Source organism: Staurois parvus, unplaced genomic scaffold, assembly GCF_062004578.1.
Source record: "Staurois parvus isolate SC_StPar_1 unplaced genomic scaffold, SC_StPar_1.0 ptg000014l, whole genome shotgun sequence".
Classification (NCBI taxonomy): Eukaryota; Metazoa; Chordata; class Amphibia; order Anura; family Ranidae; genus Staurois; species Staurois parvus.
Window position 1 is genome coordinate 854522 of NW_028317810.1, and position 27201 is coordinate 881722.

General features: G+C 40.7%; 1 protein-coding gene across 1 annotated transcript in view; it reads left to right on the forward strand.

The window, feature by feature from the left end:
* Window positions 1-27201, forward strand: part of IFT81 (intraflagellar transport 81) — a 227136-nt gene that overhangs the window by 57972 nt on the left and 141963 nt on the right. The window contains exons 4-7 of the mRNA XM_089676578.1: window positions 315-495; window positions 8113-8202; window positions 13758-13823; window positions 14138-14248. Coding sequence (XP_089532704.1) covers window positions 315-495; window positions 8113-8202; window positions 13758-13823; window positions 14138-14248 — 448 coding nt within the window. The remainder of the gene's footprint in view (window positions 1-314; window positions 496-8112; window positions 8203-13757; window positions 13824-14137; window positions 14249-27201) is intronic.

The window sequence follows — 27201 nt, forward strand, 5'->3', positions numbered from 1 at the left end:
AGGGCAGTCTTATTGGACAGTGAATGGCCTTTTTGGCTAACAGCAGATATTCTGCAGTCTCTGCTTTTAGACAGAGATATTGCTATTATTCAAATCAGTATTTGACAGAGTACAATTGCTGATACAAGTCATACCATTGGACATGAGTAGTGATTAAACAATAGGTAAAGCACATAGGTGCAAATGGTAGACATAACCCAAACTATTGCTTTTAAATATTTATAGTGAACTATAGGTACACTTTAACACTATCATGCTGATGCTTGTAACATTTCTTCATCTGATATATTATTTTTCATTCTCCATATTTATAGGAGTACATTTCGTCAAGGTTTGGTTGTTGGAAGTAAACCTGTAATTCATCCAGCATTATACTGGCTACTCCAGAAAACAAATGAGTTGAAGAAGAGAGCTTATTTAGCCCGTTTTCTGGTAAAATTAGAAATTCCTGCTGAGTTTTTACAAGATGATTTGGTGTTTGAGACCAACAAGCAGGTATGGGCATTATATAATAAATATTTAATAAATGTTCAGTTATTGTATATTTGGCCATTGTTTTATTCATTACCTATTCTGTGTGCATAATGTTTGGCAATTGTATTTGATGACAGGATAGATAGCTGGATTTCAAGACCGCCATAGAAAAAAACTTCCATCTTTGAAGGATGGGTACTTTCTAATCAGCCCATCAGATGGACAGTATCCCATCCTCCCCTGTCCAGATGCATACTTACCTGAATCTGGTGGCTTCAATGTTTACAGCCCATAGCCAAAATTGTTTTTGCTTCTGGCAGCACCTGTGCATTGTGTCCCCATAGAATTTTTTATGGGCTTGAGACACATACGAGACAACCTTATGGAAGTCGCAGCAACAGTCAGTGGCAAGACAATTTCAACCAGAGTAGAAACATTGCAGAAGGCCTCATGTTTCAGATTCAGGGAATTATTGCAGCTTAACATTCATTAGATGTGATGGATGCATTGGGTCTCTTTATTTTAGGCTTTTTCCCCTCAGTTTTCCTATGGTGATCTGGCCAGTAACACACCTCCTGTATTAGAATACCTCTGCTCTGGATAAATGAGCACAAGGGCAGATGTGGAGAGCAAATCAGGCTGGGCGTGGGAGTGTTAGATGTACTATCAGATTTGAATACACTAACAAATTAAAGCCGAACTCCAGCTAACACTTTATAAGCAGTTACAGCAAACAGTTTTTTCCTTTTGGGATAAACGTTTTACATAAATAAAAGCTGATCATTATACAGTCGTAAATGGTTTGTCTCATCCCTGTAACGACAAGAGAGCTTGTTCTTTTGAAAAACAACAGACTTACTGGCTGAATCACCAGATGACAATAAAAGAGCCTAAAAAAATGAATACAGCCAGAGTTGGTAGGCTGCAATATATTAAATGTTTGCTTTTGGGTTCAATACCATCATCTGGGAAAGGGAAAAGTGGAATATGTGTTATCATAGGACACAGCCCCTTTAGAGCTAATGTTAGAGCTAAAAAAAAAAAAATCCTTACAGCTTTAGTCATATCATGTACCTATAATGAAGTACTGTATGTCCTATGTTGTGGACATGGAGATTGTTTTGGATCCTGGAAAAAATGTCCCTTTAGGGATGTCTGTCCTCTTCCTGTCTCGGAACATCTGATGCAACAATGGTTAACAGCTTTGGGTCTTCAGGCAGGACAGCAGTACGGATAGTCTGATGGGGACATGTCTCCTCATTCATGGAGATAATGTATTTCATTGTACAAGTGTAAACTGAGTTCATTTTGAAATGGAATGGTAAGGGTAAGAAATCGCCAAATCAGTTTAGTTGATTGAGAAGTACAATAAAAGCAAAAGGAAAAAAGGAAAGGAGGATAAAAACTGAGGAAAATCAGAAAAATGGGAGGAAAACTCCTGAGTAAAAAGACATTTGAATAAAGGGAGCATAAAGGAAAAGGAGCAAAACAGTAGGGAAACACCAATGCAGGAAAGCTTAAAAAAACACACTGGGGGAGATTTACTAACACTGTAGCACTCAGACTCTGGTGCAATTGTGCATGGTAGCCAATCTGCTTCTAACTTCACCTTGCTTAATTAGGCTTTGATCAAAAAACCTGAAAGCTGATTGGCTTCTTTGCAGAGCTGCAGCAGGTTTTATACTCTGCAGTTTTAGTAAATCTCCTCCATGGTCTCAAAGTGTTAAGCTGGGACAAGAAATCATCCGACTCAATTATTTTGAAAGCTGAGAGCTAACTGACTATTATACATTTAATTCTGGCTTTGTCTTCTGTGAAATTAAGTACTGATGAATTCTATGATTTGTCATCTGCATTTGTTTTCCAATATCTTCTCATTTCATAAGTTAATGAAGTGATGAAAACTTAGTTTTGGTCCTGTATGTATAATGTTCAGTAAACTCTTCCATCAGATATATGCTGTCAGAGGGTAAAAAGGTATGAAAAACTGCAATAAAGCTAGTTACACACCATTGAAGCACAGTTGGAGAACGGTTGTACTAAAGAGAAAAAGATTTCAGTTATCAGATATTTAAAAACAACAGGAATATGTTCTACAGTGGACAAAAAGTACCAGCTGCAATTGGTGTGAAATCTTATAATTGGCCAGCCTTTTTACGCCTACATTCCACCACAAGGGTCCTGTATCTGTTTGTCTTAATACCAATTCAAGCATGCTGTTTCCATAACAGGCTGTGCAGAGCGAAGTGTTTTTCTGCTCACTTAAAGGTTACAGAGCACATTTTACAGCAGTTGAGGTAGTGTACAGTCTGCCACAAAACTGATACTTACAGGCACAAGAAGATAAGAATTCTGTAGCTGGAAATTATTTCACTACATGCTCAGCACGTGTTAATTTCATATGAAAGATGATTGATCGTAGGTCTATTACACTTACAGATACTTAATTTCTTGCATTGTGCATTGGTTATCCTACATGTGAATAACAACCCCTTGATGAGTTTCTTTTCCCAATAAATTAATTTTGGAGTGTTTCCTGATTTTTATCAGTTGTTGAATAGTATCAGGAGTCCTGGAAGACTTGCCAGCATGATGTTTACATCTAAAACACAAGCCCTAAATAATTGACATATTTAAATGCCATGTACTTCAAAAAGCAGTATTTTATTGCTGCAGCCTTATTCTTTTTTGTTCTAGAACGAAGAGCTGTGATAGAAAAGATTTCAATAATTTCCTTTTATGATAACAATTATAGTTCAAAGAGAAAAGGGTACATCTGTGATGAATAATTTTAACACTTTGTCGCCATGATGTAGACATGTAAGGGAAAAGATGTTTATAAAGTTTTGGAGCCACCTTATCACAGGATCATATGCTATTACCTTGATTTTTCTAAAGGTTTAATGGCATACTATTTTGTAAATGCTTCTGTTGAGATGGAAATATGTAATAATTGTTAAGTCCCTTTTAATTGGGGATGTACAGCAGTCAAGTCCTGCAATGGTTTTGTTTCTAGCAGAGGGCTCTATCCCCATTTTTGGTTGCTAGTGATAGGTTCTTTGGGGAGCGAAAGTGAGGCATTCATAGGATAGAGAAGTGCAGAGTTGATTGTTGTGGTGCAAGCGCACTGTCGTGCTTCAAGACAGCACAAGGCATTCTGTGATGAAGGCTTACTGCAGTTCACTCCTGCGGCAGACGCGAGAACCTCCTGTGTTACAAATGCATGGGTAGCCAGCCTGGGTAGATCACAATTAGGCTTGTTACCTGACTTGTTTATAGAAAGTTCTTCTAGGCAAGGCACAGCTGATGCTTGTGCATATATCTACAGCTGATGCTTGTGCCATCAGTGAAGGAAGTACATCATACCAAAACTCCATCAGATGGAACTTACAGGATTGCAAGATGCAAGCTCATAAAAATCTTGTTTGGGTGTAATGTTTTTAATTTTATTAGCAACATTTTCCTTTTGTAAAGAGTTTGCAAGGTTGGGAATGTTACACACAAATTGAAGTAGCATTTTAGAGGACAATATGTACTGAAGAGGAGGGGACATGTGGTATGTGGAGGAGAGGAATGCAAATGTAGGACAACTAACACTATGCGCAGGAGAAGAGTGCTGATGGTATGACAGCGGGCAGTATTTGCAGGAGAGGAGAACAGAGAGTATGAAAGCAAGTCAGTATATGCAGGGTATGATTGCTGAGTATATGACAGTAGGAACTTTGCGGAGCAGTGAATTGCTGAAGGGTATAACATGAGCCAGGATGTGCAGGAAAGTTGTGTTAAATTTATTAGAAGGGGCGGTATATGCAGGAGAGAAATGCAAAGGGTATGACAGCAAGCTTTATGTACAGAAGAGAAATGCAGAGGGTATGACAGCAAGCTGTATCTGCCGTAGAGGAGTGCTGAGTGTATGACATGGGGCAACATGTTCAGGAGAGGGGGTATGGAGGGTGTGAAATCAGGCAATATGTGCAGGAGATGTGTGTGGAGGGTATGACGTGGGGCAGGATGTACAGGAGAGGATTGTGAAGGGTATACAGAATTGAAAATTTTGCATTCTATTGCATTTTCAAATATGTATTATGAGACACTGGCTGACAGAATTGCGGAGGGTGTATGTGTGCCATCTAGGGTCCTGGAGCCTAGAGGTTTTTATAGAATTTTGGTGTAATAGTTGCCATCAGTATGTCCACATCTTACCTGTTAGCCAGACCTCATTATTAGCCTCAGCTGTCCATGTCTAGCTGTTTATGTGTGAGCCGACTGATGCTGAGCCCTTTCTCTCTGCTGAGAAAGTCTGCTGCAGGGTGAAAAGTCTGACTGCGGATAGAACACTTGGAGGAAACATGGTAGGCTGCATGCATGTTTTGGGTTGCCCAGTTAGTTATGAACTGATAAGTTTATTTAGTGGCTCAGACAAGCAGTTGTTTTTGTTTGTTTTGTACAAGGCCCACTTGCATTGAGCTCTCCTTTTTTACTGCTTTGTTGAATAAAAGTGCAGGCCAAACCGCTTGAACTGTTCTGAATATCTTGTTGAGGAGTATTGTAAATCTTTCCATGACTGTCAAATGAATGCACTCCATTCACATTTTCAAAGTCTGCTAGAACCCTTGGCTATAATTTAGGTCCCCTTTTAGAGGGTTGCTGTAGATCGGCTGGCCAGGTCCATGGCAAAGTCTACCAGAATGCACCAGCACATATCCTTGACTTTGTCACCCTATATCCAGAAGCAATCCTTCACAGAAACAGGTATTCCTAAACAAATTTTGACAATGAACCCTTTTCATGTAAAAAATAACCAAATAGCTGTGTTGGTTGCTGAAAATTTACATACCTATGCTTCTCAGTGCTCCATCCCCAAACTGATGAATTAGTGAAATGGTTTGATAGAAATCTGAAAGGTATGCTAAAGTAAGTGGTTGTTAAGGATAGAAAAGACTAGGACTTCCTATTACCATTCTTAATTTTTCATTAAGGGAATTGTCACAGTCCTCTACAGGGTTTTACTTTGAAGTTTTGCACTTTGGATGTCCCTGGGAGTCCTAGATATAGTCCATGAAAATGTTAACTTTGCTCAGATATGGGATAGCAACCGTTATGCCCATAGTTTAGGATCTTAAGTCACAAGCTCAGGAGGAACAGGCCAGAGTTTTTACCCACTCGATGGGATAGTCTTAGTTTTGGTGCCCACTGTACAGAGTAAATTTCCGACAAAATGTCAGGGCCTCTATGAGGTGAGAGGAAATAATCAGTGATGTCAGAGAAAAAAATCAGGTTTTTCAAGCCCTAAAAGAAGGACCTACAAATATACAGTATCATGTTAACCTGATAGAAACAATTGAGTACTGTCCGTGATACTTTTTTTATTTGCACTAACATACAATTTTGAGAACAAGCTTTCGGGGAATGTCCCCTTCTTCAAGGTCTAAGCAGTACTACTCACAAAGTTAGCAGAATGTTAGAAGAGATGAAAGAAAAAAAAAAAAAAAGGTGGCTAGAGATAAGATGCAGTCAAAGCGAGGGGGGAGGGGGGGTACTACACTCACACAGAGGGAGTCAAGCTGCAGCTAATAGTCATAAAAATGTCGGATAATGATTGAGGAATCCCATGTCCAAATTAAGGCCCTTATCTCTTGTGTCAAATAGACACAAATACACTGCTGAGGATGTTACGCAGCTCATTGAATTCATACTTACACACAACTACTTTGCCTTCAATAAAGACATCTATCTTCAATGTATGGGTACTGCGATGGGAAGTAAAATGGCACCCCAATATGCCAATTTATTTATGGCTGACCTGGAGGAAAAATTCCTGAACAGCATGGAACAAAAACCATACAGATACTATCGCTATATTAATAATATTTTCATCATATGGACAGAAGGTGAAGAAAACCTAAAACAATTTTACTCATTGATCAACACTTTTCATCCATCAATCAAACTAAAAATGGAATACTCAAACACACACGTCAACTTCCTAGACACCACAGTATACATCAGGGATGATATGCTTCACACCTCAATATACAGGAAACCCACTGACAGATGCAACTACCTCCACAGTTCCAGCTTCCACCCCCAACACACGAAACGTGCCATCATACACAGTCAGGCCATCAGAAACCACCGAATATGTTCTAAACCAAGAGACAGAGATAAACTTCTCGGGACACTAGCAGACTCCTTCCATAAGAAAGGTTACAAGGACAAAACTATCAACACCGGCATAAACACAGCCTTGAGAACCCGAAGAGAAAATCTGCTTCAGTACAAGGAGAAAAAAACAAACAACCGTGTACCTCTAGTAACCACATACAACCCAGCACTAGAAGGGATAAGAAAAATAATCAAAGATTTACAACCCATCATAACGGAGGATGGAACTCTGAAAGAAATATTCCAGCAACCCCCAATACTGGCCTTCAAACAACCCCCCAAACTCAGAAATAAACTAATCAGTAGGAAACTTCCTTCTGATAATGATGTCACAAATAATGGAAGCGAACCCTGCAATAAGAAACGCTGCAAACTGTGCAACCAAATCAATCCATCAAAAAGTGTCAGACACTCAAAAGGGATCTTCAATATTTCCGGATCATACAGCTGCACCTCCAGTAATGTTGTGTACCTTATCCAGTGCAGAAAATGCAGCAAAGGATCTTATGTTGGCGAAACAGGACAGAAGTTACAAACAAGGATGAATTTGCACAGACATACCATCAAGGAACATAAAGAAGATGACCTCTGCACACCTGTAGGACAGCATTTTGCACAACCGGACCACACAATGGGAGACCTCAATGTTTTAGTACTTAAAGGAAATTTCAAATCCATTCAGGAAAGAAAAACTTTTGAACTAAGAATGATAATTCTATTTGACACAAGAGATAAGGGCCTTAATTTGGACACGGATTCCTCAATCATTATCCGACATTTTTATGACTATTAGCTGTAGCTTGACTCCCTCTGTGTGAGTGTAGTATCCTCCCCCCTCGCTTTGACTGCATCTTATCTCTAGCCTCCTTTTTTTTTTTTTCTTTTTTTTTTTTTCTTTCATCTCTTCTAACATTCTGCTAACTTTGTGAGTAGTACTGCTTAGACCTTGAAGAAGGGGACATTCCCTGAAAGCTTGTCCTCAAAATTGTATGTTAGTGCAAAAAAAAAAAAGTATCACGGACAGTACTCAATTGTTTCTGTCACAAATGCACTAATACGGCTACAATCAACTCAAACAAAATGTTGACCTGATAAAACCCTGGAAGGGTCAGGAGGCTTTCTAAGAAGAAGGTGAACCTAATGTATCACTAGCAAATGGTATAAGTGAGGTTAGGATCTCAGAGACTGTCTGCTGCTTACCTGATATCATTTACAGGGCCTCACATCAAATAAAGTTAAAACCTTAAAATCAGGCACCTGAGGCTCAGAGAAAAGACATTTCATAAAAGGTACACAAACTGTATTTGTTTATTGCCTTGCTGAATAAAAGTAGCGGGACTATTCCTAGGTGTCGCTGTCTCCTGCATGGTTCTCTGCTTCCACTACCAATTGATTCTGTCCTTTTGTACAGTATATTTTGTTCAGTTTTTTTGCGGTTCAGTTTAATATAAACAATGCATGTTTCCTTTGTAGTATGAAGAGCTCATGGAAAACTTCAAAACCCTTCATAAAGAGTGCGAGCAGCTTAAATCATCTGGCTTCTCCACTGCAGAGATTCGACGGGTAATGTCTGCATTATGCATATATAAAACAATTTTTTGTTCTGTCCTGTTGATATTTCTCTTGGTGAGCCTCAGCTCACAGTGTCTCAGGATACCTCTTAGACAATAAGTCATTGCCTGGCTCAAGTGACAGTTTTCAGGGTAAGCCAGCACTGAGCACCCTAAGAACACATAATTTAGGTACATCATTTTCTGTGGATACGACCTTGTTCTTAGTCATTTGGTACAGGACATAGGCATAGTCTTAGACAACTGGGTCATATATTGTTACCTTCACCTTACCAGTGATTGGACACTGGCAAATAGGAAAAAATGGGTATTTATAATGTTTATGTTATGTTGAGATTTTGGCCACAAGGTGACACGCCTTGTGACACACACAGGCTAAAATGACTATAAAAGTTAATTTCCCACATCTGTGGCTTTTTAAATTGCAGTTAGTGTCTGTGTATAAATAGTCAATGAGTTTGTTAGTGCTCACGTGGATGCACTGAGCAAGCTAGATACTGAGTCATGGGGAGCAGAACTGTCAAAAGACCTGCATAACAAGGCAATGGAACTCTATAGAGATTGAAAAGGATATAAAAAGATATCCAAAGCCTTGAATATGCAAGTCAGTGCTGTTTAATTACTTACAAAGAAGTAGAAATTTTGGGGATCTCTTGATACTAAGCCAAGGTCAGGCAAGACCAAGAAAGATTGCAGCCACAACTGCCAGAGGAATTGTTTGGAATACAAAGAAAACCAACAGGTAACCTCAGGAGAAATACAGGTTGCTCTGGAAAAAGATGCTGTGATTGTTTCAAGGAGCGCAATGCGACGATACTTGAACGAAAATGAGCTGCATGGTCGAGTTGCCAGAAAGAAGCCTATACTGCGCCAATGTCACATAAAAGCTCAGGTACAACATGACAACATCTTGACATGCCTTACAGCTTTCTGTTACATTCAGGGGCGGACTGACAACTCATGGGGCCCCTGGGCAATAGGGGATCATGGGGCCCCTGTGTCCTTGCCCAGACTCAAAAAAGCCTATGAAACGGGTACCAGGGGCATCTCATGGGGCCCCCTACTGACCCCGGACCCTCAGGCAGTGCCTCGAGTTTCCAAATGGTCAGTCCACCCCTGGTTACATTGTAATCTTGAGACCAAAATAGATCTTTATGGTCACAACCATAAGCGCTATATTTGGAGAGGGGTCAACAGAGACAACAGCAACAAGAATACCAACCACCATATGAAACATAGTGGTGGCTCACTGATGTTTTGGGGGGGGTGTATGAGCTCTAAAGGCATGGGGAATGTTGTGAAAATTGATGGCCAGGTGTATGCAGCGTGTTATCAGAAAATACTGGCAATTTGCATTCTTCTGTATAAAAACTGTTTATGGGATGCTCTTGGACTAGCTAGCATGACAGTGACCCTAAGCACAAGGCCAAGTTGACCCTCCAGTGGTTACAGCAGAAAAAAGTGAAGGTTCTGGAGTGGCCATTATATTCTCCTGACCTTAGTATAATTGAGCCACTCTGGGGAGATCTCAAATATATGGTTCATGCAAGACAACCAAAGACTTTGCATGACCTGGAGGCATTTTGCCAAGACAAATTGGCAGCCATATCACCTGCAAGAATTTGGGGCCTCATAGACAACTATTACAAAAGACTGCACACTGTCATTGATGCTAGGGGGCAATACACAGTGTTAAGCTAAAGGTATGCAGACTTTTGAACAAGGGGCAATTTAATTTGTTTACTTATTGCCATGTTTTGCTTTATGATTGTGCCATTTTGTTATGACCTACAGTTGAATATGAATCCCATAAGAAATGTGTTTTGCCTGCTTTATGTATTTTTGTGAAGTGCTTATTGAATTTTTTACTCATTGATTTATTTCTATACCTGTGGGTGATTGATTTGTCCAGTGCAATCCAGCTGCTGCTACTTTGTTTTCAGAGTTAAGTTCTTCTTTCTTGCACTTTAAGAATATACTTTTTTTTTTACCTGTGCACATTCCATGCAGACTCATTAGCACAGCTTCCAGATGGTACCCTAGGCATGCAACTGGGATCGCAGCCAGACCTTGCCAGATGGCAGTTTTGAGACTGGCTTGTAAAGCTGCTTTGGGCACTGGATCCTGTGTTTTGCACTCTTAAGCACATTGTACAACATATGAGTTTAGCCGCACAGTGCTATGTAGGTCCAGAGCAGTGGCAATCTGCACCAGTGTGTCCCAATCCCAAAGCCCCTCTCAGGATGTTGCCCTTGCAAAGTGGGGGTGCTGCATTTCTCACTTAACACTGCTGCTCATCTGTCCCTTTGGGTTAGTTCAGGTAAATCAAGAAAATCCTGTGTGTTCTCTGGCCATCTCTCTTTTTCCCCACGGTGCCTATGTAGAGCATGGCATCTTGCATTGTTGAGTAGTTTTGTGTGGGGGAGCAGGGTTGCAGCACTGCATGTTAGCGCCCTGGGAGCAGGCTGCAACAGTTTTATATGCGGTAGCGTAGCCATGAGAGACTGCTGCATGTGTTTTCAGTCAGGCACTTGGCCTCTCCCTTCTGCACTGCCCCTTAGAGGTCTTTGCTGTGCCTGTGCACCTCCAAGTGAAGGATGGAGCCAGGAAACTCTTCTAAGAGTAGAAACGTTTCCTGGCTCCACCATGGCCTGAGCCTTGCTGCAGAAGGAGGAGAGGAGGAAGAGGGTTAATCCTTTATGGAGTCTGAGAATTCCATGCAGTTAGAGGCTACCTTTTCTGCTATCTAACCCAAACTCAGGGACACCAGTTCTGCCCTGGTGGATGAGGTTCACACTTGCTTAAAGCATGAGTTGCTGGTGTCTGTTTGGCCACAAATTACCACAAAATCAAAAAAAGGTTTGCCAAACCACCTTTCCTTGCACTCTGTGTATGTGAAGTGTTGCCCTGTGAAGAAGGGGTTTTGCAAAGATGGGTGGTTTTCTGTTCTGTTGTGCCACCTGCTATTGCTGCCATGAAAGTATCTGAGACCTTTACGGTCTGGTATAGATGTATGGCCCAGAATCCAGGCTGTATTCTCAACAACCCTTCTGTCCTGCAGTGTTACTGCTTCCTATTGCTTTATGGTATTGTATAGGACCATGTGCTTTAGTTACTGCTATGCAGAGTTTGCATGTAAGAAACACCTGGAGCGGAAGCTTTTTGCAGGGGGAACATCTCTTCGGTGAGCATCTGGACTCCTTCAGCGTGGTTACTGAGGTACATGCTTTTGTCTAACAAAAGGAGAGGAAGGCCCTGACTAGCATGTTTTTCCTTTTTCAGGTTTGGGAAGAAATCCTTTCAGACCTCCAAGTCCTAGTCCAGGGCCAAGTTTGCCCCAAGTCCTGATCTAATCCCACCTAGCTATGGCGGGGCACCCCCACTTCTGGGTTCAGAATGTCATCTACTGGGGGAACAAGCTGAAGTTTCATTCACCTCCTCCTGTCTCACTGCCCTCCTGGCTCTCAAATCTGTGCTGTTCCCACAAATCCCGGGACACCTGCAGGCTGTGCAGCAAAATCTGTTTGCCATGGGGTCATTTTACTTGTGCGGGCAGAGAAAATGGCTTCTGGCTTTATGCTCCACCTTGTTTGTGCTTCCTAAGGCCAAGGCAGCATTCATCCCATCCTGGACCTGAGGTTTCTACAATTTCTTTTCCCTCAGGTACAAAAGTTTTGCATGCAATTAGCCAGGTCGATCATTGGCTTCCTCCATCTGGGGGATCCCTTGATTTCCATAGACATCTGGGATGCTTCATTTGTATTTGGTGGGTAAGCAACATTTTCAGTTTGTTGCTTTTCTATTTGGTTTGTTCACAGCTCCACAGGTCCTCATGAAAGGTCCCGCCTTGTTTCTCCCTCAGGTGTCCACATCCTGGGTGACATCTGTTAAAAAACTAGTCCATCCAGGCAGTTTGTGTTATTGTGCAATGGATAGTACAAACACTGCAGAGCTTTGGGTAGATCCTAAACTTTCAAAAGTTGTTTACCACCTGAAATACCTGGGTTTAGTTCTGGACATGAAACAGGCTGTTCCTCATCATAAGCCCTCTATCCAGATGGCGGGCATCTCGCTGATTCTCGTGGCTCCATAGTGGCTCAGTAAATTATGGCATTTGGACATACTCCGCCTGCTGGCAGACATACTATGGCCATTTCCAGACAACCCAGACCTTCTATTTGAAAGGTCCTAGATACTGCTTCTTGATCATTGACCTTGATGGTTTGGCATTTTGAAGGCCAGGAACTGAGGTATAAAGGTTTATTGATTCGATCATCCTTCTGCTTCACCATGCTGGAAAGTCCACTTCTTGCTAGGTCTACCATCGCACCTGGAAATCTCACTTTGCTTGATGTGAGCAGAGTAAGTTCAGTTCTAGGCCTTTGTGCACAGAGTTGTTTTTCTTGTTGTACTCTCCCCCGCTGGGTGAGTGAAATAGTTGGTAGCCTTATTGCATAAAGAAACATTTCTGGTGTTACACAAGAAAACTGTTTTGGGTCCCTCCTTTTTGCCTATGGTGGCTGACATTGTCCTGCTATTTGTTGTCTGGCTCCAAAACCGCCCCAAGGAGATTTCTTTCCAAGGTTTGGGCATGGTCTTTGCAGCACAATATTTCTTCTCTGTAATGGCTTTTGGGTTATCTTTTTTTGTTCCTGAGAATTCTTGAGGGGAATTTCCTGCTTCTTGATAAACCATTGTTCAGTGGATTAGGCAGGTCATTGTTGTAGCCTGTTCTTTGCGGGATAAGGTTCTGCCCTTCCCCATTAAGGTACATTCCAACAGATCTGCGGGTGCCTCATGGGCTTTTCAGCTATAGACATCCGATTTGCAAGGCTGCCAACTGGGCCTCTGCTCACAAGTTTGCAAAATTTTACCAATTGGATAATCAGACCTCTGATCTGACATCTGTTGGCATTTGTTGTATTGCCCACCCCTCATTTTTTTTATATTGCTTTTGGATCTCACAGTCATCTAAGACTCTGCCTGCATCCTGTAATGTATGACAACAAAAACCCCAGGAATTTTGACTTACCTGTAAAATCCTCTGTACTTGTATCCTCTTATTGTTTAATAAAAACAGATGATTTTTTTGAAGTGGGAGGGTTATATGGGGGTCTTTACAGCTCTGCTTTGCCAGTGCCTAATCACCTGAAGCTAACCACATGCAACCAAGTTCTCTAAGACTATGCCTGTGTCCTGTTCTGTACTCCCAGAAAATTATTTTACAGGTAAGTAAAAAATCCTGTTTCACTGTATAGTTTACAATTAGTTATATACTTGACATATAGTATAGTTCCCCTTTAAAACTATCCACAAATGATGTTATAATAGCTGTAAAGACTTTACATGTGATACTGAAAATTTCAATAATTCGACACATGTCAATGCAATTTTGTCAGTTTGTTAGAGCATTTAAAGTAGCCTGTCTTAGTTCATCTTTTTTACAATGTCTAAATTCAAAATTTGTTTATTTGTATGTATTTTGTGATGAATTAACTAACAATTTATCGAAGCATTCTCAATAATCAGAGCACATCCAATTCTTAGGACATCATAGCTATGGAAGAGGAAAAGGATCAGCTGATGAAGAGAGTTGAGCGCCTTAAAAAAAGGGTAAGGAGGAATATGATACTGTAACATTTCAATGTCAAAGCTGTTGGCTGAGGGAATGCAAACAAGGATTAAGAACAGCATGTTGCACTTGTAATAAGGTAGCTGAAAATGCAAGTGATGGAAAGGGAATCTCCTTAGGCCAAAGGCCAAAGCTTTTAGACTTCTTGAATCCAATACCTCTGTCAGCTGCTGGGAGAAATTGACATGAAGAGGAAATGCTAGACACAGTTACACATAATACTGTCTACTTATTTTCTGTAGGATGGATGTGACAGTAACTTGAATAACTTGAACTACACCATCACTTGTTGCAGGTGGAGACAGTTCAGAATCACCGGCGGATGCTTGAGATGGCAAGTCAATTGAGAGTAGAAAAAGAGAGGGAAGAATCTCTGGCTCAACAGAAGCAGGAACAAAGAAATCAGGTAGGTTTCCTCCATTGTCTTTTACTATCCAGGGATGTGGAAATTGTTGTAAAAACTGCCTGTCCCGGGACTAAATCGGGGTCCCATTCTACTTGTCCCTCATGACAATCTACTTGTCCAGATAAAAACAAAATACATTTTTAACCAAAACCGTACTTAAATCTGAGGTGCTTTTAGGAATGTCTGGGGCTTTTAAAATGAAAAGGTCTTTATGGCGACTTAAACATTTAATATTTTTAACATTGCACTGTTTTTCTCCTACTCCCCTCCCTGCCTGTCTCCACCATCGCACCCGAGGACTAGCAGGGAGGAGAGAGACCTTGTAATTAGCACTGATTGGGTGCTCATCAGGAAAGGGGCGTATCGGGCTCTCTTAACGCTCAGTAGAACTGCTTCTGCTGAGTAAGTAAATGAGGTGCTGGCCAAGATGAGAAAAAAAATAACTTTTTTCCTTCAGGTTTCCCTCACACACAGAAGCACTTGGGTGGTCAGTACAAGTGCATGCTGATCAGCCAAATCAAGCTCCGGTGTCTGCTCCGTTTAAAGCATAAGTTCACATTTAAAAAGAAATAAAAACAAAGAAATGCACAAGTTGTTTTCTTTTTTTTTTTGGTAGGAGCTTGGAAAGCATTGCACCAGCGATCAGCAAATCCCTGGTGCACTGCAGGACTCCTGAAGACTATCAATGTAAGCTGTCTGCTTGTACATTGTACAGAGTTCTGTGAATTAATCATGTGCGGTGTGGGTGGAGCCCCGCAAAGCTGCGCTCTTTTCAAAAAGTGATGGCTGGTATGGCGAACTTCTTCCCTTACTGCTGTCACACAGAAGGCTTAGATCGCCGAGCCACTGCAGGTGGAAAACAGATGGAACATGTAACACATTTCTGAAGGCGAACTTATGTTTTATCTCTTTCGCTACTAGAGATCTTTTTGAGTTATTTGCAGACCTTTAAAAAATCATTTTAGGCCTGAAGATTACATAAAACTCCAAAACATTATATATTTTCTGAAAGCAGAAACCTTAGAGAATAAAATAGGGGTAGTTCCAATTTTTTATGCCACACAATATTACCACAAAGGTCTAGGAAACATATAATTTCAGTAAAAAAATACACCTAAGTTAATTTTAGGGTACAAAAAGACATTAAATTACTCAGTTTTTTGGTAAAATATAAAATATGAGGTTGCACCGAGTAAATAGATGTCCAACATGTCAAACCTTAAATTTGCATGCGCTTGTGAAATGGTGACAAACTTTTGTACCCTATATTCCTATAGGCGGTGCTTTTAAAGCCCCTTATAGGTCATCAGTTTAGTGATACAGAGGAGGTCTGGTGCTAGAATTATTGATCTCATTCTGGCGTGTGCGGCGATATGTAATGTGTATTGCAGTCAACATTTTCATGCTTAGGTGTCTAGGCATGTGCATTTAGATTTGTACGTGCATATAAGTGGGTGTGGATGTGGGCTTAACGTTTCTTGGGGGGTGGGGGTTATGTGCTTGAGTGGAACTTAAATTTTTAACAATTCAAAAAAATGAATTGGCTCTGTAGTGGGGTGTGTGAAAGCAATCAGGCGGCAGCGCTGCCGCCCGAATACTTTCACCTGCCAAGTGAGCCCTGCTGTAAACCAACAGAGAGCGCACCGACCTAGTGCATTATCCAAGGATCCATTTATTTAAAACCTGGATAAAATTATAATCACAAGTATAAAGCTCCTTTTCAGGCATTACAGGGTCCATTGTGTCTCATCATAATCACAACATGTGGTGACACTTGTTTTGCGACCATTTCACTATAATGTTTGTGAGTATAATTTTACCCAGTTTTTAAATAAATTGATCCTTGGATAATGCACTAGGTCGGTGTGCTCTGTTTGTTTGTTTGTTTGTTTGTTTACAGTTGCCTTTGGACTACCCCAGTCATCTGTGAGAGCAGCAAGGCCTTTCAAAGCTGTTGGTTTACTTTGGTCATCCATACATCCTATGTGACACTATCAAGAGTGGCCTCTAGTCCTTCTCACTCATGTGCAGGAAAAATTAGCTCTGCTGCTTGCCCACAGCAGGGCTAAACGTTAAAAAAAAAAAAAAAAAAAGAAAAACTGCCTGCCTGGCGCCCGGAACTACATATCCCGGGCATTGGGTGATAGGAATTGCACATCCCTGTTATCTATAAACGTCAAAGTCTGTAATCAAAAAATAAGACAACAACTTTACAGTTCAACATTTGTAAAATTGCTGTTTGTCCACCTCATTTGCAGGAAATGGAAAATCAAATTTGTAGTTCCAGCAAACACCATCATCTCTTTCCGAGTATAATTAAAGCCAGCGCTCTAACTCTGTTGCAGCAGTTTTGATCTGCCAAATCCTTCATTACAAATGTATACATTCAACTGCAATTATATAAATACTCAGTAATAACCGCAGCACTTGGAATAATTTGTTGCATGAATGCCATCTTAGAAGGCTAGAAGGACATTCTGTAATTACTTTCTGCTCAAGTAAAAATAATTTCATAGCCTAGAAAGGTGTACGCTTAAATGTGCAAGCAGTTACATTTGATTTCAAATAGCTCTGGTCCAGTGTTAATTACTTGACCTGCAATGTTTTATAAATGTTCTACAAGATGTCATTTAAGCCTCCACAGCATTTATATATTTTAGCCAACCATCCACCATCTATGCACTCTCCCAAGCACACTTCTGCAGGTACCCGTTGTCAGCACGACAGGTTAAATATCAGTTAGCAAGTATGAACCAGAGCAGCTTTACTTGAAACTGCTAAAACCATTAGGTCACCCTAAGCTGGGACTGGTGCCCAAAACTGAGTAGTACCGACAGTTGTGTTTAAAATAATAGCAGTGTGTTGAAAAAAGTGAATAAAGCTCAAAATCCTTCTAATAGCTTTTATTTCCATACACTCAAATGCATTGGGAACACTACACATTCTATTCCAAATCAAAACATGAAGAAAAATATATCAAATTTGTTTTCCTCTAAAAAAATTGAAGAAAAGTGAATATTAGACTGTTCAAAAAAATAGCAGTGTTTGTATTCTTCTTTACGAACTCAGACATTCACTATATAAACTGAAAAATGTTTGAAGATTTTGCTTTCCTTTAAATCACTTAATTAATATTTAGTTGTATAACCACTATTTCTGAGAACTGCTGTACATCTGTGTTGCATGCAGTCCACCAACTTCTGGCACCTGTGAACAGGTATTCCAGCCCAGGATGATTGGACTACATTCCACAGTTCTTCTCTACTTCTTGGTTTTGCTTCAAAAACTGCATTTTTGATGTCACCCCACAAGTTTTCTATTGGATTAAGATCCGGGGATTGGGCTGGCCATTCCATAACGTCAATCTTGTTGGTCTGGAACCAAGATGTTGCACGTTTACGGGTGTGTTTGGGGTCGTTGTCTTGTTGGAATACCCATTTCAAGGGCATTTCCTCTTCAGCATAATAAGGCAGCATGACCTCTTCAGGTATTCTGATGTATTCAAACTGATCCATGATCCTTGGTATGCGATAAATAGGCCCAACACCGTAGTATGAGAAACATCCCCATATCATTATGCTTGCGCAACCATGCTTCACTGTCTTCACAGTGTACTGTGGCTTGAATTCAGTGTTTGGGGGTCGTCTGACAAACTGTCTCCGGCCACTAGACCGAAAAGGAACAATCTTACTTTCATCAGTCCACAAAATGTTGCGCCATTTCTCTTTAGGCCAGTCAATGTGCTCTTTGGCAAATTGTAACCTCTTCAGCACATGTCTTTTTTTCAACAGTGGGACTTTGCGGGGGCTTCTTGCAGATAGCTTGGCTTCACATAGGCGTCTTCCAATTGTAATAGTACTCACAGGTAACTTTACACCTTCTTTGATCTTCCTGGAGCTGATTGTTGGCTGAGTCCTTGCCATTTTGGCTATTCTTCTATCCATTCGAATGGTAGTTTTTCGCTTCTTCCATGTCTTTCAGGTTTTGGTTGCCATTTTAAAGCATTTGCGATCATTTTAGCTGAGCAGCCTATCATTTTCTGCACTTCTTTATATGTTTTCCCCTCTCCAATCAACTTTTTAATCAAGGTACGCTGTTCTTCTGAACAATGTCAGGAATGACCCATTTTCCTCAGAATTTCAGAGAGAAATGCACTGTAACCAGCATGTTCAACATTTGCTACCTTCCTTCCTTAAATAAGGGCAATAATTGCCACCTGTTTTTCAAAGAATGAATGACCTCACTAATAGAACTCCACACTGCTATTATTTTGAACATGCCCCTTTCAATTAGTGATTCAATGACACAGAATCAGCAGCATGCATGTCATGACTGTTGGGTCTGTTGGATTTCTATTACTCTACTACATCTGCTAGTAAATTATTTGCCATGTAGAAATATCATTTCTACCAAAAACAGTGATTGATCAGGTTAGGGATGTCTGACTCCTATTATTTTGAACACAACTGTATGTACGAGCATTAAAAATGACTTTTGGTTTAGAGCAGGGGTCTCCAAACCTTTTAAACAATGGAACAATTTTCTGTTCTTCAGACTTTAGGGGGCTGGACTGTGGCGATTAGGAGTAAAAAAATTGTATAACACCTGTGGTCAGTAGGAGGAGGAATTGTGTCCCATAGCAGGTATTAGTGATAGGAATAATACCCTATTGTTGGTGTCAGTGGAATGAATAGTGCCCCATCATTGCAGTCAGTGAGAGGAATAGAATGCCATCATTGCAGTCAGTGAGAGGAATAGTGCTCCACCATTGGTATCAGTGGAAGAATAATGTCCCATCATTAAGGTCAGTGAAAGAAATAATATTCCATCATTTACATCAGTGGAAGGAATAGTGCCTCATCGATAGTGTCAACGGGAGGAGTAGTGCCAATCATTGGTATCAGTGGAATGAATAATGCCCCATCATTGTCAGTGAAAGAAATAAAGTTTCAGCGTTTATATGAGTGGGAGGAATAACTCTTAATATCTGTAAACAGAATCCCTAAGGGCCGGATAAAGGCATGCAAAGTTCCACATTCTGGCCGCAGTTTGGAGACCACTGGTTTAGCGCGATCTTTCAGTGTAAATTTGAACACGGCTGCAGCTCTGTTAGTGAAAATATGTTTTGACACCATGTTTTTGGGATACTAATTTTTTTTTACAAATGTAGGATTATAGATACGAAAGTATTCATCTCTCGGCATACCTGTCTCTGCGTGCTCACAATTTTTGAGACCTTTAAGACCTGAGCACCATTTTAGCTTCATTATACTCCCTTCCTTCCTGATAAATTGTCCAGCCCTCTGATGGCATGCTTTTCAGAATTACTTGAGAAGTTACCTTTCAGGGCAACCTGCCCATAGGGATTTAACAACTTCTAGTCATCAAGTGGTTAGAATCTGTAGAAGGGGACAAGTAAAAACAGCTAATACATTACCAATGTTATGCAACAAAAGAGAGACATAATTTTCAGACTTTTAACCTTACAAACATTATGAACTAAACAAAGAAATGCAGATAAAATATGAATACATTTCTAGATTTCTACATCTCCAAGATTCACCCGTTCCTAACTCCTGAAACCACTAAGTTACTTATTCACTCCCTTGTCTTATCACGCCTCGACTATTGTAACTCCCTCCTCATTGGCCTACCTCATCGCAGGCTATCCCCACTCCAGTCTATCATGAACTTTGCTGCCAGACTCATCCACCTTACTACTCATTCTGTATCTGCCACCCCTCTCTGCCAATCCCTCCACTGGCTCCCAGTTGCCCAACGGATAAAATTCAAAACACTAACAATGACATATAAAGCCATCCACAGCACTGCCCCAATTTACATATCCGATCTTATCTCTAAATATCACGCAAACCGTACACTCACCTCCTCGCAAGACCTCCTACTCTCTAGCTCCCTTATCTCCTCCTCCCATGCTCGTCGCCAAGATTACTCTAGGGCGTTACCCATCCTCTGGAACTCCCTAACCCAATCTATCAGACTATCACCTACTCTACTTATCTATAGGCGATCATTGAAAACCTATCTCTTCAGGGAACCCTATCCCGCCCTCTGCTAATACTGGTATCCTCTACGCTTCCAACCACTCCATCCCCCACAGTTATTACCTATTGTACCACTCACCCCTCCTTCCTAGATTGTAAGCTCCAAGGAGCAGGGCCCTCAACTCCCTCTTGTATTGAACTGTATTGTTACTGTATTGTCCCCCACTATAATGTAAATCGCTCAGCAAACCATTGGCGCTACATAAATCCTGTATAATAATAATAATAATAATAGATATTGATCCATAACTTTTTTGAGAATCACAGAAGGTGAGCTAATTAGTCACCCAGAAGTCCAATGTTTTCTAAACAATAGAATGCTACCCTCAAGCCAAGCAGTACATTTTTCATTCATCTATATTTTGTTCAGTCTCTGTGGAAATGTGGGAATAGGAGCTTTGGCTGTGAGTCGGTTGGAAGCAATGACCTTCTTTATTGCTGAGCAGGCATGGAGGCAGACTTTACAGGCAAGTTTAGAGACCTTTTTTTTTAATCAAGTAATTTTTATTAAAGTGTTTTTGCATTTTATAAAAACAAAACGGCAAACAAGATATATAAATGCTACATGGAACAATATTATGCCAAAACCAGCTGATGCAAATCTGGACATTATTTGAACTAGAACAGAAAACAGAGAAAATGATTACAATAGATGAGGCTATAGGCCTTATGGCCAGAAAATATTTTTGTTATATATAGAGATCGTGCAAAATGACATCACTTATATACAAGATAGTCAGAGCCAGTATGATCAGACACCTCAATACAACCCTTCTCCGATATCACCACTGCAGACAAAACCTGAAGACCTTTCAGTATAAGTAACATTGTATCTATTTATACTTGATATCTAACTCCCCTCATCCATCCCCATGGATAATGATGAAAATGCTGATTCATTATACTCCAACCACAGAGACCATATTTTCCTAATTTTTTTAGGGCAGTTCCTATGCTTGTAAGTCAGTTCCTCTCTCTTCTAATTAACATTAAGAGTACTACGCCATTGACTATAAGTTGGTGGTGTAGTGGAGATCCACTTTTGAAGGATATGTTTACAGGCTAAATATAGGGATCTAATACATAATAAGTGCATCTCAACGGGGAGGATGTCCTCAGAAATTATGCTTAGTAATGCAATTTAGGGATCTAATTGCACTTGAATGGAACAGATTGAATTAAGGGTGTTAAAGACAGAAGACCGGTGACGTTTAGGGCAGCACCACAGCATATGATAAGTGTACCGGTATCTAAGTGACATCTAGAGCATAATGGAGATTCTATTCTCCCCCAGGAGTGAAGCTTTTGTGGGTTATAATGCACCCTATGAATTATAAACAGTTGTGTCAGGAGTTGTGATGGGAATAAAGAAACTTGTGAAAGGGATTTCAGTGCCTGAACCCATTCCCTGTCCTGTATTATTTCAAGATCCTGCCGCCACTGTAGTAAACTCTGCATTTGGGAGTGAGCAGTAATAGATGTTTGTAGGGAGGAGTATAGATCCCCAATGAGACCTCTCTTTGGGCAAGATGTGAATACCGCCATAGTCAATGGTATGGAAGGGTTATATTTAGATAGGATTGTCACAGCTTGGCAATGTAATGCATGGCGTAACTGTAGATATTGAAAAAAACTTTATGATATCGGTCTACTAGCGAGCTCTCTAAAGGGCAAAAATACATCTTGATTATACAATTGATGGAGAAACCACAGGCCAGACCGTTTACAAAGATCAAAGCCCTCAAGGTTCGCCACTGCTGATAACTGGGGGTTATTCCAAATAGACATATATTGAGTGTACCCCTTATGCGTGGTTATGGTTCGTACACAGTCCCATACCTTATTAATTAAATTAAAAGTAGGAAAGAAGAGACTTAACAATTGTACTGGTGGGGCACTAATAAATTGAGAGGGAATAATACACTGGATTGGGTCAGAGGCATCCAGCTTATTCCAGCCATACCAATGTTGCATCTGCAACGCTATAAAATATAATCTGCCATTAGGTACAGCCAGGCCCCCCCCATCCTTGGGCAGTTGTAATGTGGAAAGCCGTATTCTGGGATGTCTATATTTCCAGATAAGATCCCTAAAAAGAGATTACATTTTTCAAAAAAAGAGCTGCGAAAGCCACACTGGGCAATTATGTAAAATATAGAGGAGCTGAGGCATCCAAACCATCTTAACTAAATTAGCCCTACCAATGACCATTAGAGGCAATTTACACCACGTTCCACCCGTTTGTTTTAACCTATGGAATAAGGATTCCAAATTACATTTCTCATAGGCACCTGAGGGGTGACCAGAACTCCCAAATATTTGAAGGAGGACACAACCGATATCTGCTTAGCAATTTGGGGTAGGTCTAATGGAAGGGGGTCCAGCGGTAAAAGAACTGACTTGTCCCAATTAATAGTAAAACCTGAAAATGAACCATATGTGTTGATAAGGGACATTACTTCAATTGACCACTTCTAGTCCGAACACTTTTACCCCCTTCCTGTCCAGGCCAATTTTCAGCTTTCAGCGCTATCACACTTTGAATGACAATTGCACGGTCATGCAACACTGTACCCATATTAATTTTTTAGCATTTTTTTGAGACAGATCAAGCTTTATTTTGGTGGTATTTATTCACCACTGTGTTTTTTATTTATTCACCACTGTGATCACTGATTGTAAATGAAAAAGTCCAAAAATTTTGAAAAAGAAAGTGTTTTTCTTATAAAATTTTGCTAATAAATAATATTTCATCATAAATCTTGGGCAAAATTTATTCCGTTATCTTTTTAGTAAAAAAAAAAAAACTCAAATTAGTTTATAACCAAAAATTAAAATTTTTAAACATTTTACTTTATTTTTTTTAGATTATTATTTGTTTTTTTTTTGCATACTGGCACCCTAGCAGTACAGTGTCACCATGGTGACACTGTACTACTTGTGGGGGGTGATGAAGATTTTTTTTTTTTTTTTACACTGATTGCTTTTACACCCATAAAGGCTGTAAAAGCAATCATTTATCCTTCTCTCTGGCTGCATTCTTGCAGCCATTGAGAACTACTGTGTGAGCTGTGATTGGTCACAGCTTGTCACATGGTACATGGCTGTTGTGAATAGCCTTGTACCATGTGACCTCTGTGATCATTCACAGATTTCACATGTAGTAAGCAATGATGTCAGAAGTGACATCTTGCTTACTACTCTGCATGTGATCACTGATTGGCCAATCAGTGATCACATGATCGGGACCTTGCACAGAGGTCCTGTCCGACGATCGGTGTTCCACTGTGTCCGGAGGACACAGCGGGCACCGGATCATGGTGCTGCGCGCTCCCAGGGAGCGCGCACAAGCAGGGGGCGGGGAGACCGTTTATAAACGGCCACCCGACCCTGCACTGCCACCGTCCGGCCGTTTATATACAACGGCTGGACGGGAAGTGGTAAAGAGGAGGAAGTGTCCCCCAAAAACAATAAGGTGTCATCAGCATATAATGCTATTTTGTCCTCCCCTGTAGACCTTTTGAATCCTATGATATTAGAGGGCTCCAAAGCCAACGCAAAAAGGAGGGGTGATAATGGGCATCCCTGTCTCGTACCTCTATATAGAGGGAAAGGATCCGAAACATGCCCATTATTTTGTACTCTAGCTGTCGGCGCTACATAGAGAAGTTGGATTCATTGTAGAAATTTGGGCCCAATTCCAAACTTCCTTAGACAGTGCCACAGGAAACTCCATTCTATACTATTGAATACTTTCGCCGCATTAAGCGATAACACTGCTCTATTACCATCATCACTCGTAGGGATTTTCAAGTTCAGAAACATTCTTCTAATTTTTATGGAAGTTGCTCTAGTTGGAATAAAGCCTGACTGATCTAGATGAACTATCTTGCAAATGATATTCGATCTGGTGTAAACTTTAGGAGGTCCCTAAGGATGTCAAGTGAATAGGGAGGAGGGATATAGTTTTTAGCCACCAAATATGGTTTCCTAAACAACGTACAATACAGGAATATATACCTCCCTTTCATATCCTGCTGGACCTGGCTTCAGGAGAAGTCCATCCCATTAGCTATTAAGATAGGCACCCCTCTAGAATAAGAGGTATAAGTAGAATGATAATGAGTACTATAAGTAGTGCGTTTCAAATATTTTAGAGTATCTAAAGGTGGGTCTCCTGCAAACAGATCACAGAAAGAGAATGACATTTCAGAGTAGCAAACACAGCTTGTCGCTTGGTGGCATCACCGAGTCCTCTCACATTCCAGGAAATTAAAGTGTCAGTCAATGTACCCATAATAGTTCAGCAAAAATCAAAGTATAATAAAATTTCCTGCTCCAGCGAGTGGAGCCAAAAAAGTGGAATGGGGGCCCCACGCCATGAAACAGAGTGAAAGAGTTCAGAGCGTATATGATCATCACTTTGAGAAGACTAATTCTTACTGCTTCGGAGAGCATCTGGCTCATAAACCTTTGAGAATAGCACTGATCTCAAGCCCATACAATCAAATATTTTGCATGATCATAAAAACCAAAAGTCATCAAAAAGGAAAAAATAAATGAAAAACATAAAAAGAAGAAAAATATAAACAGCCTATAAAATAACTCGCTCCTTGCAGGAGCCACTACCTGGGGGGCCATGTGACCAGGGTTCAAGGTGGGTTGGAAGAGCAACTGGGTCACATATATTCATCTAGCCACTGGGCAGCTACAGCTGGCACATTAAAAAAGTAGGTAGTATTATGAGCAACTACCCACAGCCTAACCTGATATAGCGTGGAGTAACTAAGATCCAATTGGCGCATCTTTCTCTTCACATCAGAATACTTTGCACGTTGGTGCTGCATTTCCGCCAAAAAATCAGGAAAATGATGTCTTGACCTTGATAATTAAGCATCCTTATCAGAAAGGTTCTAGGAGGTGCTCCTGGCGGTGACGGCCTAGCTGGCACTCTGTGCGCCCTCTCTACAGCAAATAAAGGAGTAAAACTTTCAACTACAAATGTAGTTTTAAGCCAGGTTTCCACAATGTCCACCCGTTCTTTCATGAAGACCCATTATTCTAACAAGATTCCGGCATAAACAATTTTCTAGATCCTCCAAACGGAAGTCATGACTGGCTAACTTCTGAGTTGTAGATTGCAGCAAGGGATGAACATTGTCCTTCAGCACACTAATTCTGTCTTCCACAGCAGTAACCGTTTCTTTAAATTTGCGTAAATCTTGTTTAAGTAAAGAAATATCTTCCCTCATGCCTCCAAATCCCTGGGTTAGAGTAGTAAGAGAGCTATTACAGGAGGCAATTGCTGACATAAAATCTTTTAATGTCGGTTCAGTGTCACCATCAGGGATGGAGTCAGGGTCTGGAGCAGGGTTTTTTACTGCGCCCTCAGGAATAGGCCATGTGGCTGCGTCCTCCTCCCAGTCCGGGGAGTTGGAAGTCAAGGAAGTAGCTATCCCCACTGGAGATGCCGATGTACTGGGGCCGCCAGAATCCTTAGCCGGTGTTCGGGCAAAATGCTCCAAGCGGGCGGTTGTATCACGCAGCTTCTCCTTAACTGAGCGCTGAGGCTGAGGTCCGGCGCCATCTTAAGTGGCGTGGTCGGCCGCCAACCTCTCTTCCCTGTTGTCATGAGCCCGGAGCAAGAATTACAAGCACCAAGAGATCCAGGGGTCTCAGGAGAGCGAGGGTGTACAATCTAGCTTGGTAAATCAGGATGGGTCCCCATGTAGGATGGGAAAGGAGAGCTCTAGCCCGCACGTCCACTCACATCGCTGCCCAAGTCACACCCATAAGTTTAAAGTTAAATATGTAGTTAATACAGAATTAAATAATCTGTAGTAGACATGCTTATGGAATGTACCAGCAGCGTGTCAAATTTACCCTAAATATTTTGGTTTAAAGGTGAGGGTGGCATTTTATCAATGTTGAGCAGCATAATAAAATGCCCAAATATTCAAAAACCCTCTTTTCCCTAAAAATGCTAAAACACATGCAATTAACTGTATTCCTGGGTTTTTACCCCAACTCTGAGAAATATCAAATTTTAAGTGCTCTTTGTACACTGTGCAGATAGGAAGAACACAAAATAAAATTAGAAATTTGAGTTGAGGTGACTATTTCAATGGCTATAGTCCAGCCTAGCTGCAAAATGATATACAAACATCCCTGTTGATGTATTATGCCTGTACGTAAACACTACATAAACCCCATCACCACCACCACCCTTTCTGACATTCTGTAGCCTGTATATCTCTTTAAATCTAAAAAATAAAAAAAGAGAGTGAACAAATTAAGATGGCAGAACCATCCTTCAAAGGCCCTAACAAAGCATCTGAATAATAAGGGAAAGGTTGCCTGGTTAAATGCCCTATGATATACAGTATATGATCATCCTCTTTCCTAGATAATTTGATATAATATATTTTCTTTAACATTGGTAGAGAGATGAATTCTCAGTGATTCTGATTTTACTGTGTTGATAGCTTTATAAAGCAAGAAAGGGAGAACAGTGGATTTCCTATGTTTTACAAAATATCATTTGCATAAAAAGCAACCTGAAATTAACTGGACTGGGTGATCTAGGGAACCGAGAACAGAGAAGGGTGAGTCTCTACCTCTGTTGCAGAAAAGAAAATGCTGTCTCTACGTTCTAGGACAGGCGTTACCTCAGCCTCTACTTTCTTCTATTGAAAGCTTCTCAAAGACTTCCTGGTATAAGTCTTATAGGATGTGAAAACTGTTAGTATAAAGAGGAAGTACTTCAGCTGCTGACCTCATTAACACACACCCTGAACCTGTCCTCCCCCTGCAGAAAATTGCTCCCACCCACCTCTGTACTTACATGCTTCTCTAATGCAATTATTTACAGCACAGGTCTCTCTGAAT